Raw genomic sequence first — 13,287 nt, 5'->3', positions numbered from 1 at the left:
TCGCCGACTCCTCTGCCGGTCCCCTTCTCTCTGTTTACACCCCAGCCTGCAAACAAAGAAAAAGGACCAGATTTAACTGGGGTTGTGTGAGCGTTTGTGTGTGAGGAGGGGGGGGCGGGGGGGGACCGCGATATTCCCCACCCCGGGATGTCTTCTCCCGCCACCCATGTATTTCATGAAGAGTGAAATTCAGCAGCCAACCTTGGCACAGCAAGATGCCACAACCCGCAATAGGACAGTGGCCGGATCGCCTGTGTTCAGTGGTGTTGGTTGAAGCGGGAGAGTGTGGTGGATATTGCTGGAATCGTTTGGAAAACAATCTCGTGCATTCCCCACACGGTACATCCCTGGCGTTTGAACCAGTTTACCAGTTGCTGTAATCACCTTGTAGCCACAGACTTTCCCATTAATGCAACACGTTCAGCCGGAGTTTGAAGAGGTTTTTGAGATATTTCAATCTATCTCCTCCCTCCTACTGACACCCCCTTCCCTCCCCCAGATTTCTAACAGAAAGAGGAAGTCATTTCAGTAATTATTATTACCCCTTTTTTAAATATAAAGACGATCATCGCGGTGATTCCCGGTGGAAGTCTATCAGCCATAAAGTGTGGAGCTTTAGGAATTTTTCAGGAATCACTGAGGACAAAACTTTTTTGTGAAAGGTTTCAGCCGCGGGTTGAAGTTTTTCCTCTATTGGTGCGAGCGAGATTTCCCAGCGGTGAAAACTCCCACCGCTTCCCTTCCGAGAGTCACACACCCCGGCCGCACTCAAACGAATTGGCCCGGGTTACCCAGGACTTAACTTCCCGCTGTAGCCCCGAGGGAATTGGAAACGGTTCGCTCTATAAGTGCGGTTACTTTTCCTATTCATTAACGGGCGCCTTGCTCCCAGCTCAGTCATTAATACAACAAGAGCATGTTTGAGGATGCCTCTCCCTGCGGCAGTCAGTGGTCTCCAGTGAATGGGTGTGGATCAGTGAGGGCACTCCTGCAGCAGGAGGGCGAGGGACACAACGTCAGACTACAATTTGAGCGCAATCAGGCGAGGTTTCGCTCATTGAAGGGTTTGGGGAACAGGGTAAGATTACTCTGTCATTGCCCTGTCAAAACACACACTCACTCTCTCACACACACACTCACACACACACACACTCACTCTCTCACGCACTCACACTCACACACACACTCACTCTCTCACACACACACGCACTCACGCGCACACACACTCACACACAATCTCTCACACACACTCACTCTCACACTCACACACACACACACTCACAAATTCACACACATACTCACACACACATACTCACACACACTCTCACACTCTCGCACACTCACACACACACTCTCACACACTCACACACACGCACTCTCACACACTCTCACACTCTCTCTCACACACACTCTCACACACACACACACACTCTCACACACTCACACACTCTCACACACTCTCACACACACTCTTTCACACACTGTCACTCTCACACACTCTCACTCACACACATTCTCACTCTCACACATACTCTCACACACTCACTCACACTCACTCACACACACTCTCACACACACACACACACTCACACACACTCTCACACACACACACGCACTCACACACACGCACTCACACTTGCACATGCACGCACTCTCACACACACTCACACACACTCACACACTCTCTCTCACACACACACACTCACTCTCACACTCTCACTCTCTCACACACATGCACTCACACATACTCTCACACACAAACACACACTCACACACACACACTCTCTCACACACAATCTCTCTCACACACTCACTCTCACACTCACACACACTCACAAACTCACGCATACACACTAACGCACACATACTCACACACTCTCACACACACTCACACACACTCACACACACACTCTCGCACACACACACTCTCACACATACGCACTCTCACACACTCTCACACTCTCTCTCACACACACTCTCACACACACTCACACATACACTCTCTCTCACACCCTCACACACCCACTCTCACTCACACCCTCACACACAGTCTCACACACACACTCTCACACATACTCTCTCACACACACACTCACACACGCACACACACTCACACACACACTTACACACACACTCACACACACACACTTTCACACAACTCTGACACACATTCACACTCACTCTCTCACACACACACACACTCTCACACACACTCACACACACACACACACTCTCACACACACACACTCACACATACACTCTCTCTCATACCCTCACACACACTCTCACTCACACACACACACTCTCACACACACACTCTCTCACACACTCTCTCACACACACTCTCTCACACACTCTCACACACACTCACTCTCACACATACTCTCTCACACACACTCACACACACTCTCACTCATACACATTCTCTCTATATCTCACACACACACTCTCACACACACACACACACACATTCTCACACACATACACTCTCTCGCACACTCTCACACACACACTCTCACTCACACACACACACACTCTCACTCAAACACTCACACACACTCTCACACACACACTCTCACACATACTCTCTCACACACACAATCTCACTCACACACATTCTCTCTCTCTCACACACTCACTAACACATGCACACTCTCACTCCCACACACTTTCACTCACACACTCTCTCTCACACACATACTCTCACTCACACACATACTCTCACTCTCTCACACACACATGCACTCTCTCACACACACACTCTCTCACACACACTCTCTCTCTCAGACACACTCTCACACACACACAATCTCTCACAGACACACTCGCTCTCTCACACACTATCTCACACACTCTCACGCTCACTCTCTCACATACTGTCACATACACATTCTCACACACACACCCGCACACATTCTCTCTCACACACTCTCTCTCACTCACACACACTCACACACACACTCACTCACACACTCACTTTCACACACTCTCATACACACACACTCTCACACACACACTCTCTCCCACACACTCTCTCTCACACACTCTCACTCACACATTCTGACACACACACACACTCCCACACACACTCTTACTCTCTCACACACACACACTCTCTCATGCACATTCTCTCTCTCACACACACATGCAATCACACACTCTCACACATACACACACTCTCACAAACTCACTTTCACACACACTTTCTCATACACACACTCTTTCTCACACCCACACACACACATTCTCACTCTCTCACACATTGTCACACACTCACTTTCACACACACTCTATCATCCACACACTTTCTCTCACATACACTCACAAACACACTCATGCACACACGCTCTCAGACTCTCTCACACACACACACTCTCACACACTCACTCTCACACACTCTCGCACCCTCTCTCGTATATTCTCTTGTACATTCTCTCTCACACTCACACACACACTCACATTCTCACACACTCTCACTCACACACACACATTCTCATTCACACACACATTCTCACTCACACACACATTCTCACTCACACACATTCACTCACACAGACTCACTCACACACTCTCACTCACGCACACTCTGTCTCTCACACACACACTCTCGCTCACACACACACTCTCGCTCACACTCTCACTCACAAACACATGTACACTCTCACTCACACACTCTCACACTCTCACTCACACACACTCTCACACTCACTCACACACACACTCACTCACACACACTCTCTCTCACACACACATTTTCTCACACACTCATTTTCTCACACACTCGCACTCTCTCTCTCACACTCTCTCACAAACTCTCTCACACACTCTCACGGACAATCTCTCACACACACACTCTTACACATGCACACTCTCACACACACTCTCTCACACACTCACTCTCTCACACACACTCACGCACACAGTCATGCACACTCTCACGCACACATTCTCTCAGACACACACACTCTCTCACACACACACTCACACAAATTCTCTCACACTCAGGCACAGTCTCACACACTCTCTCTCACACACACAAACTCTCTTACACACTCTCACATACATATTTTCACACGCACACTCTCTCACACTCTCACACACATACTCTCACACTCACTTTCACACTCGCGCACACACACTCTCACACACGCACTCTCACACGCTCACTTTCACACACATTCATATACACACTCTCACACACTTACTCTCTCACGCACACTCTCACACACACACTCACACACACTCACTCACATTCTCTCTCACACACTCTCACACACACTCTCTCACACACACACACTCTCACACACACTCACTCACACACTCACTCACACACACTCACTCACACACTCACACACACACTCTCTCACACACACTCTCTCTCTCAGACACACTCTCACACACACACAATCTCTCACAGACACACTCGCTCTCTCACACACTATCTCACACACTCTCACGCTCACTCTCTCACATACTGTCACATACACATTCTCACACACACACCCGCACACATTCTCTCTCACACACTCTCTCTCACTCACACACACTCACACACACACTCACTCACACACTCACTTTCACACACTCTCATACACACACACTCTCACACACACACTCTCTCCCACACACTCTCTCTCACACACTCTCACTCACACATTCTGACACACTCACACACACACACACTCCCACACACACTCTTACTCTCTCACACACACACACTCTCTCATGCACATTCTCTCTCTCACACACACATGCAATCACACACTCTCACACATACACACACTCTCACAAACTCACTTTCACACACACTTTCTCATACACACACTCTTTCTCACACCCACACACACACATTCTCACTCTCTCACACATTGTCACACACTCACTTTCACACACACTCTATCATCCACACACTTTCTCTCACATACACTCACAAACACACTCATGCACACACGCTCTCAGACTCTCTCACACACACACACTCTCACACACTCACTCTCACACACTCTCGCACCCTCTCTCGTATATTCTCTTGTACATTCTCTCTCACACTCACACACACACTCACATTCTCACACACTCTCACTCACACACACACATTCTCATTCACACACACATTCTCACTCACACACACATTCTCACTCACACACATTCACTCACACAGACTCACTCACACACTCTCACTCACGCACACTCTCTCTCTCACACACACACTCTCGCTCACACACACACTCTCGCTCACACTCTCACTCACAAACACATGTACACTCTCACTACACATGTACACTCTCACTCACACACTCTCACACTCTCACTCACACACACTCTCACACTCACTCACACACACACTCACTCACACACACTCTCTCTCACACACACATTTTCTCACACACTCATTTTCTCACACACTCGCACTCTCTCTCTCACACTCTCTCACAAACTCTCTCACACACTCTCACGGACAATCTCTCACACACACACTCTTACACATGTACACTCTCACACACACTCTCTCACACACTCACTCTCTCACACACACTCACGCACACAGTCATGCACACTCTCACGCACACATTCTCTCAGACACACACACTCTCTCACACACACACTCTCACACAAATTCTCTCACACTCAGGCACAGTCTCACACACTCTCTCTCACACACACAAACTCTCTTACACACTCTCACATACATATTTTCACACGCACACTCTCTCACACTCTCACACACATACTCTCACACTCACTTTCACACTCGCACACACACACTCTCACACACGCACTCTCACACGCTCACTTTCACACACATTCATATACACACTCTCACACACTTACTCTCTCACGCACACTCTCACACACACACTCACACACACTCACTCACATTCTCTCTCACACACTCTCACACACACTCTCTCACACACACACACTCTCACACACACACACTCACACACACACACTCTCACACACACTCACACACTCACACACACACACACTCTAACACACACACTCTCATACAGACATTCTCTCACACGCTCTCACTTTTACACACTCTCATGCACACACTCTCTCTCTCACACACCTACATGCACTCACACATACTCTCACACACGCACACACTCACTTTCACACACACTCTCTCATACACACACTCTTTCTCACACACACATTCTCACTCTCTTACACGCACACATTCTCACACACTCACTTTCACACACACTCTCACAAACACACACTCTCTCACACACACCCACACACCCATTCTCTCACACACTCTCTCACACAAACACTCACACACACACACTCTTTCTCACTCACACACTCACTCAAACACTCACATAGTCTCGCATGCCCACACACTCTCACGCAAAGTCTCTCATACACACACTCTCACACACACTCTCTTCCTCACACACTCACACACTTTCTCATACACACTCTCACAAACACTCTCTAACTCACACACATAGTCTGTCAAACAGGTGCTCTCTCACACTCCCACACACTCTCTTACTCACACACTCTCTGACACTCTCAAACTCTCTCACGCACACATATACACACTCATATACATACTCTCACACTCTCACACACATTCACACAAACTCTCACAAACTCTCTCACCACGCACTCTCAATCATTCGCCCACACACACGGTCTCACGCACTCTCTCTCACAATTTCTCGCACACACATTGAACAAAATTGATCGAAGAAACTGACATCTTTAAAAACCAAGGAGCAATTTGAAGCGTCATTTCTGTCAAGTCCGGAGCACTCGAATAATGTGCCCCATGATCTCCTTCCGCCGCTCAGCAACCCACCTCACTCAGTCTGGCCCCAGCCTGACACCTGGGATGGTCAGAAACCCACCTATCTGACCCAGAGCGCAAACCAGGGCTGGGGGCTGAGAAGTGGATTTGACAGGATGGGAGAGCTCGCCAAGAATGAATGGGAAGGGGGTAGGGGGTGAATTGATGGAGAAGATGTGAACGGTTTTGACTGATGTTGCGGGAAAATGATCAAATTAAAAGCACAAACTGCCAGCATTCCGCTATTTCTAGTTTCCTGCGCCCTTCCTCACCGACCCGCCTGAAGGGTTAATGTCGAAGAGCAAATACCGGGGGGGGGGGGGGGGGACGGGGGGGACTGAGACCTTGACCGTTTGCAATCGCCCAGCTCTCAACAATTCTTGTATTTTTTTTGTCCTAATTCTCACACAGTTTGCAAGTTATCAAAATCTCCCTTGTCCCCAGCCCTGCCTGAGTATCAGAGCCACCGCTATCCTCCCTGAATCTGATGGAACACAACGAAAAGGCATCATTGACTCGCAGCCCGGAGTCCCCACTCTGCCAGGGAGGGAGGGAGAGAAGGAGGGAGAGTGGGAGAGAAGGAGGGAGGGAGGGAGAGAGAGGGAGAGAGGGAGGGAGGGAAGGAGGGAGAGTGGGAGAGAAGGAGAGAGGGAGAGGGAGGGAAGGAGGGAGGGAGAGAGGGGGAGGGGGGAGGGAAGGGGGGAGAGGGAGGGAGGGAGGGAGTCTCATTTTCAGGGCTGCGATTGGAGCAGATCCATTCACATGTTGCATTAACATAATGGGCGTTTTCTGATGTAAGGGGACGGCACTGAGCGAGAGCTGCTCAGACGCTTCACCATCTCCGGCTGGCAGGCAGCGTGCGATTGAATCGGGGCGAATGGGCAACAGGTACCTGCCGCTCTGCCCGGCTGCAGGAGGAGCTGGAGCCTGAATCTTGCAGCTGGGAGGAAGGAGGATCCACACAGGCTCCCTCCCTGCCGTCCCATCGCCCGCGCAACCCTCTCCTTTGTGCTTTGAAGTGGACTTGATTCAGCCAAAGTGTCTCCAACCTGAGCGCCGCCTGCTCTGAGCCTCCTGCCCCCCCGGGGGGGGTGGGGGGGCAATGCCCCTTCTGCCCACGCCGGTGTGTGTGCCAACCAGGATGCCGAGGTAACAGTTGCAGTCTGCCGCCTGCGAGAGAGTGAGAGAGGAGGGGTTGGAGGGTGGGGTAGGGGAGGGGGGTGGGGGGTGGCGGGGGGCTGAAAGTTTGCCCGGATCTTTCCCAGTCAGGAGCCATGGCTGCAGAAATGACCGTGGGACTGGCCAAGTCGGCCGTGGTGAAAGTTTCCAATGTGGTTGGCGAGAGAACTAAGCAGCTGAGCGGCGCGATTCAGGAGCCGCGGCGCCAGCGCAGGATCATGCTGGTTATAGTGTGCATTGCGCTGCTACTGGACAACATGCTGTACATGGTGATCGTCCCCATCATCCCCGACTACCTGGAGAGCCTGAGAACTTACAAAGTGGTCTATGTCACCTCGCTTTCCAATGGCACCAATGGCTCCTTTGTCAATTCCACCCAGAGACCAGTCCGCTACAGGAACCCCAACGCCAATGAGGACATCCAGATCGGGGTGCTGTTCGCCTCCAAGGCCATTCTCCAGCTCCTGGCCAACCCCCTGACCGGCACCTTCATTGACCGGGTGGGCTGCGACATCCCGCTGCTCATCGGACTCACCATCATCTTCTTCTCCACCCTCACCTTCGCCTTCGGCGAGAGCTACGCCATGCTCTTCGTGGCCAGGAGCCTGCAGGGCTTGGGCTCGGCGTTCGCCGACACCTCGGGCATCGCCATGATCGCCAACAAGTACACGGAGGAGTCGGAGAGGAGCATCGCCCTGGGCATCGCCTTGGCCTTCATCTCCTTCGGCAGTTTGGCGGCGCCCCCCTTCGGGGGCATCCTGTACCAGTTCGCCGGCAAGAGCGTCCCCTTCCTGGTCCTCTCCTTCGTCTCGCTGCTGGACGGCATCCTGCTGCTCACCGTCATCTCGCCCTTCAGCAGCCGCACCCGCGAGAACCTGCCCCAAGGAAGCCCCATCTACAAACTGATGATCGACCCCTACATTGCTGTGGTGGCGGGGGCCTTGACCACCTGTAACATTCCTCTGGCCTTCCTGGAACCCACCATCTCCAACTGGATGAAGCAGACAATGAACGCCAGCGAGTGGCAAATGGGACTAACGTGGCTGCCCGCCTTTTTCCCCCACATCCTAGGTGTGTATATCACTGTGAAACTCGCTGCCAAATATCCCAATTACCAGTGGTTCTACGGGGCAATAGGCATGGTGATTATAGGTGCCAGCTCCTGCATCGTGCCAGCCTGCAGGAACTTTGAAGAGCTCATCATCCCGCTGTGCTCCCTGTGTTTTGGGATAGCGCTGGTGGACACAGCCCTCCTGCCCACCCTGGCCTTCCTGGTTGATGTCCGACACGTGTCTGTCTATGGCAGTGTCTATGCCATAGCTGACATCTCCTACTCGGTTGCCTACGCCCTGGGCCCTATCGTGGCTGGTCAAATCGTCCACACTCTGGGCTTTGTGCAGCTCAACTTGGGCATGGGCTGTGCCAATGTCCTCTACGCTCCTGCCCTCCTGCTGCTCCGGAACGTGTGCCAAATGAAACCCTCTCTCTCGGAGAGGAATGTCCTTCTGGAGGAGGAGCCCAAGGGGCTTTACGACACCATCAGGCTGGAGGAGCGTCAGGCCAGTAAGAAAGGCTACGGCAGCTCGGTGGGTAACTACCCCATGGTCGGGATCCTGGATAGCTCCGGCGTGGAGGGCCCCACCAGGAAGCAGATCCTATCCGAAGACGATTCATCGGGGAGTGATTACAGTTAACCTAACACCCCCTCCAACAGCCAAACCTTCCAAGGACATTAGCGAATGAAATGCAGCATATCTTTGCCCGTCTGTGATGTAGTAAATGTCTAATATAAGCCAGAATTGATGTAATCATTACTGCGAATTACTTTTGTATAATTTATGTAATTGCTTACTTCATGGGTCTTAAGGGGATGGAGAATGTGATCAAGATGGGATTGTTATGATCTGTATTCAATCAAAAACCCAGCACTCCAAACAAATTCCATTGATCACGAATATACTTAAATGATGTCCAGTGCTCCATTTGCTCGACCTGTTTTGGTGTGTGCGAGTGTTAGGTTGTACCTCTGTGTGAAAAGTAAATAGCATATGTATTTTAAAAAGGAGATTAAAAACCAATGTAAACATTCAGGGATCTGACGGGAAACACTATATTGTATATACTGAGCTCTGTAGATTGTTTTCTCGGCGATTTGAATTGATGCAGAGGTGATTGTCTATTTTATTTTCTTTGAGATGAATCTCTGTGTACGATTATATGGACCACTGTGCGCTGCTATGTCATAAATACAATGTCAGATTAAAGTCTGGATCAAGGTTTGGTCTCCTCTTTCTTTCAAAGCATTCCCCACACGTCCACTGCGGCCCCGTCTCTGCAAGCTGGCAAAGGCATCAGATTCACTGACAAAACATTGTGCTCGTTTGAAAGAAAAACACTCCGATTTCCACTTTCAATCCACAATACACATAAATCAAACTTACGAAAGCTTATCCACCTTTTTTTTAAATGTACCTTGGTAATTTAGCGAATGCACATATCGGGAACGATATGGTTAAGGTGCATATTTCACCAACCATATATGAATAACTCTCGGTGTCTTTTTATATGAATTCCGGTCTTGCTCGGCATTCCCGCTCCGGCAAACCCAACATTGGCCTTCCTACGATAGAGGTTCTTATCTGAAACAAGACTGGCTCTGTGGTGACTCCTCAGGGTGCCTGTGGATAACTTCACATTACTGAGGGCGACAATAAGATTGAGAGAGAGAGCGTCCACTCTCTCTCTCTCTGTATTCACCCTGCTCGCTATTCACAATTGGTCAGAATCTCCCAAGACCATTGGGGCTGGTTTAGCACAGGGCTAAAGAGCTGGCTTTTAAAGCAGACCAAGGCAGGCCAGCAGCACGGTTCAATTCCCGTACCAGCCTCCCCGAACAGGCGCCGTAATGTGGCGACTAGTAACTTAATTTTGAAGCCTACTTGTGACAATAAGCGATTTTCATTTTCATTTCATTTCAATCGATAAGCTGGAAAACACCACGGTTAAGGTGATTGGCAGAGGAACCAGAGCTCACACGATGAAGAATATAAGATTTGTCTTTAAGCCTGGGATCGTTAGGATTTGAATTGCAATGTCTGAGCTGGGGAACAAACTCCTTAGTATCTCTGCAAGAGAAATGGATACATATTTGAAGGAGCGTGGGGGGGGGGGGGGGTGAGGTGAGGGGTGGACAGGGATAGGGGAGTGGGACAAACTGTTCGAAAGAGCTGCCACGAACTCAATGGGTCGAATTGCCTCTTTTTACGTTGTACCATTCTCTGAATCAACGGAACGAAGACAATGTGGCCATGTTGGTGTCTCACTGAACAGGTAAAGGTTCTCCTTTGGCCCCTCTCTTAGAAATAAACGATGACAAAATCGAACAATGAGTTGGTAAATGTGCAAAGTAGCAGGGGGGGCCAGGGACTACTTTACAAAGCGCCAACCTGAAACATACCGTCCAGGCCTGCCCCCAAATCTTCAAATACCCGCAGCCGATCCGCATTGGGCAGAGAACTCGATTGTTGGCACAGCTGAGATCGAGTTTCCCGCCATGATATTAACAGATTTGTCCAGCGCATCATATAATCAGGGCCCCATCAGAGAATGGGAATGGGTCGCACATTAGACAACCGACACCCACCAATCATCAAATGTGACCTCAGAACTGGCAATCGTTTTCCTCCCTCAAAACCTTTGAGCATAAGCGGCACATTTTGAAAATGCATTAAAAAAACAATTGAAAAGTTAGAATTAAAATGAATAAAGATCTGCAATAAACGGAAAGAATTGTATTTTTGTTTGGAGAGTATAATTAATCGAGAGAGGGAGAGACCAGTAAGAAGGTATGACAGTGGGGAGGAGGAAGCTTTGTAAATATCTCCCAATGTTTTGCTGGGGTGGCTGGCGATTGGTGGAATTAGCCCTAACTGAGCCTTGGGTTAAATCTTCACAGCGCCGCCTTCAATCTTCTCGTGAACAATAATGAAACCTTCGATTAAAACGAGAACAGCTCCATCAATACTCCTTAATCGCGAAATTATTTATCGCACACATTTGAATAATCATTCCGGGTCCTTGCAGGGATATACAGCATAGTTACTCACAATGTCTTGAATAAATCCGTCACATTTGAAATTTGCAAACAAAAAAGGCATCAAATTCGATTTGGCTGATTTTTGGAATGTGCTGTATTTGATACTATGAGTGGTGTCTAAATGTGGACACGTTAAAGTGTGTGCTTGTATATCAGGGCGTGACAATCTCGATTGATTCCAATAGCAGATCTAGGAGCAAACTTTCACAGGGAATTATCCAGGCGCCTTTTGCAAGCTTGTGTATTAAAACAGCGAGGAGATTACTGTTTTAGCATTTTACTGGTTATTGCCAATAAAATATTCACGTTGTTTTAGACAATGGCTCTCAGGCCCTTTTCCTATTAATGTGCTTCCGGGTTTTACCTTTGGCAATAGAGTGTCAAGTCATAAGACCCCCGCAAATTAGGGAAATTATATGCGTCGGTCAAACGCCGCCTACCACCCCTGCTGCAAACCTAAGCGACCGAATGTGAGGCCAACTTTGCACTCCACACTGCTCCCTGTTTTGGCCATGTTTAGATAAAAGCAAATTACTGCGGATGCTGGAATCTGAATCAAAAACAGTTTAAATGCTGGATAATCTCAGCAGGTTTGACTGTGGAGAGAGAAGGGGGCGATCATTTCCAGTCTGGATGGCTCTTTGTCAAAGCCACGTATCGCATTGGGTCGCTCAATGACACCCTACCTCATAAAAGCCTCCAGGTACAGGAGGGGTTTGATCCTACCTGCATTATCTTCTCAACGATCAGTGCTGTGAACCCCACACACACATTTACACACTGCCAGGGTTAGATACTGGGGAGGCGCATATGCCCCCGGATTGTGGCCAATTTAGTCTCCAATGTCAAATAGATGGACAGGGTGGCGCGCATGATGCCTTCGCTTTGTTTGTTCGGCGAATAGGGAAGAGGGGCGGTCTAGGCTGCCTTCAGAGAAAGTATAGCCGCGCTCCGCACTCACACACACCTCTCCCCAGCCCTGCTCCCACCGCGTCTCACACACAAGAGTGGACAGGTCAAGATGGGTACGAAATGCGAGCGGACTGAGGGAGTTTTCTGCGGGACACAAACCTAAGTTTCCCCAGAGGATGGGGTTGGGAAAAGAATCTCTGGGAATCCGCCGCTGATGAAGGTGCGGGTAGCTCGGTAAGTTTGTAAAATCCACTCTGGAGAATAAAGTAGGGGCGAGTGTTGAGTCGCAGGATGT

The 13,287-nt window shown here is 49.5% G+C and overlaps 2 protein-coding genes across 2 annotated transcripts in view; both read left to right on the top strand.

Annotated features, from left to right (window-relative positions):
* The first annotated feature begins 8,041 nt into the window (after window positions 1-8,041).
* On the top strand, window positions 8,042-10,260 carry slc18a3a (solute carrier family 18 member 3a). The gene has a single exon (XM_072491569.1). It carries the CDS (start codon window positions 8,080-8,082, stop codon window positions 9,676-9,678), a length of 1,599 nt encoding a protein of 532 aa, XP_072347670.1. The 5' UTR covers window positions 8,042-8,079; the 3' UTR covers window positions 9,679-10,260.
* Window positions 10,261-12,906: 2,646 nt separating this feature from the next.
* chata (choline O-acetyltransferase a) overlaps window positions 12,907-13,287 on the top strand; it is a 59,913-nt gene continuing 59,532 nt past the window's right edge. The window contains exon 1 of the mRNA XM_072491570.1: window positions 12,907-13,226. The gene's annotated coding sequence lies outside the window, so the exon portion shown is untranslated. The remainder of the gene's footprint in view (window positions 13,227-13,287) is intronic.

This window comes from Scyliorhinus torazame, chromosome 28 (assembly GCF_047496885.1).
Source record: "Scyliorhinus torazame isolate Kashiwa2021f chromosome 28, sScyTor2.1, whole genome shotgun sequence".
Taxonomy (NCBI): domain Eukaryota; kingdom Metazoa; phylum Chordata; class Chondrichthyes; order Carcharhiniformes; family Scyliorhinidae; genus Scyliorhinus; species Scyliorhinus torazame.
This window is presented reverse-complemented; position numbering and strand designations above follow the sequence as displayed.

Bases quoted from the DNA above. Each gene is read 5' to 3' on its own strand.
- slc18a3a (XM_072491569.1), top strand. From the start codon at position 8,080: ATGGCTGCAGAAATGACCGTGGGACTGGCCAAGTCGGCCGTGGTGAAA.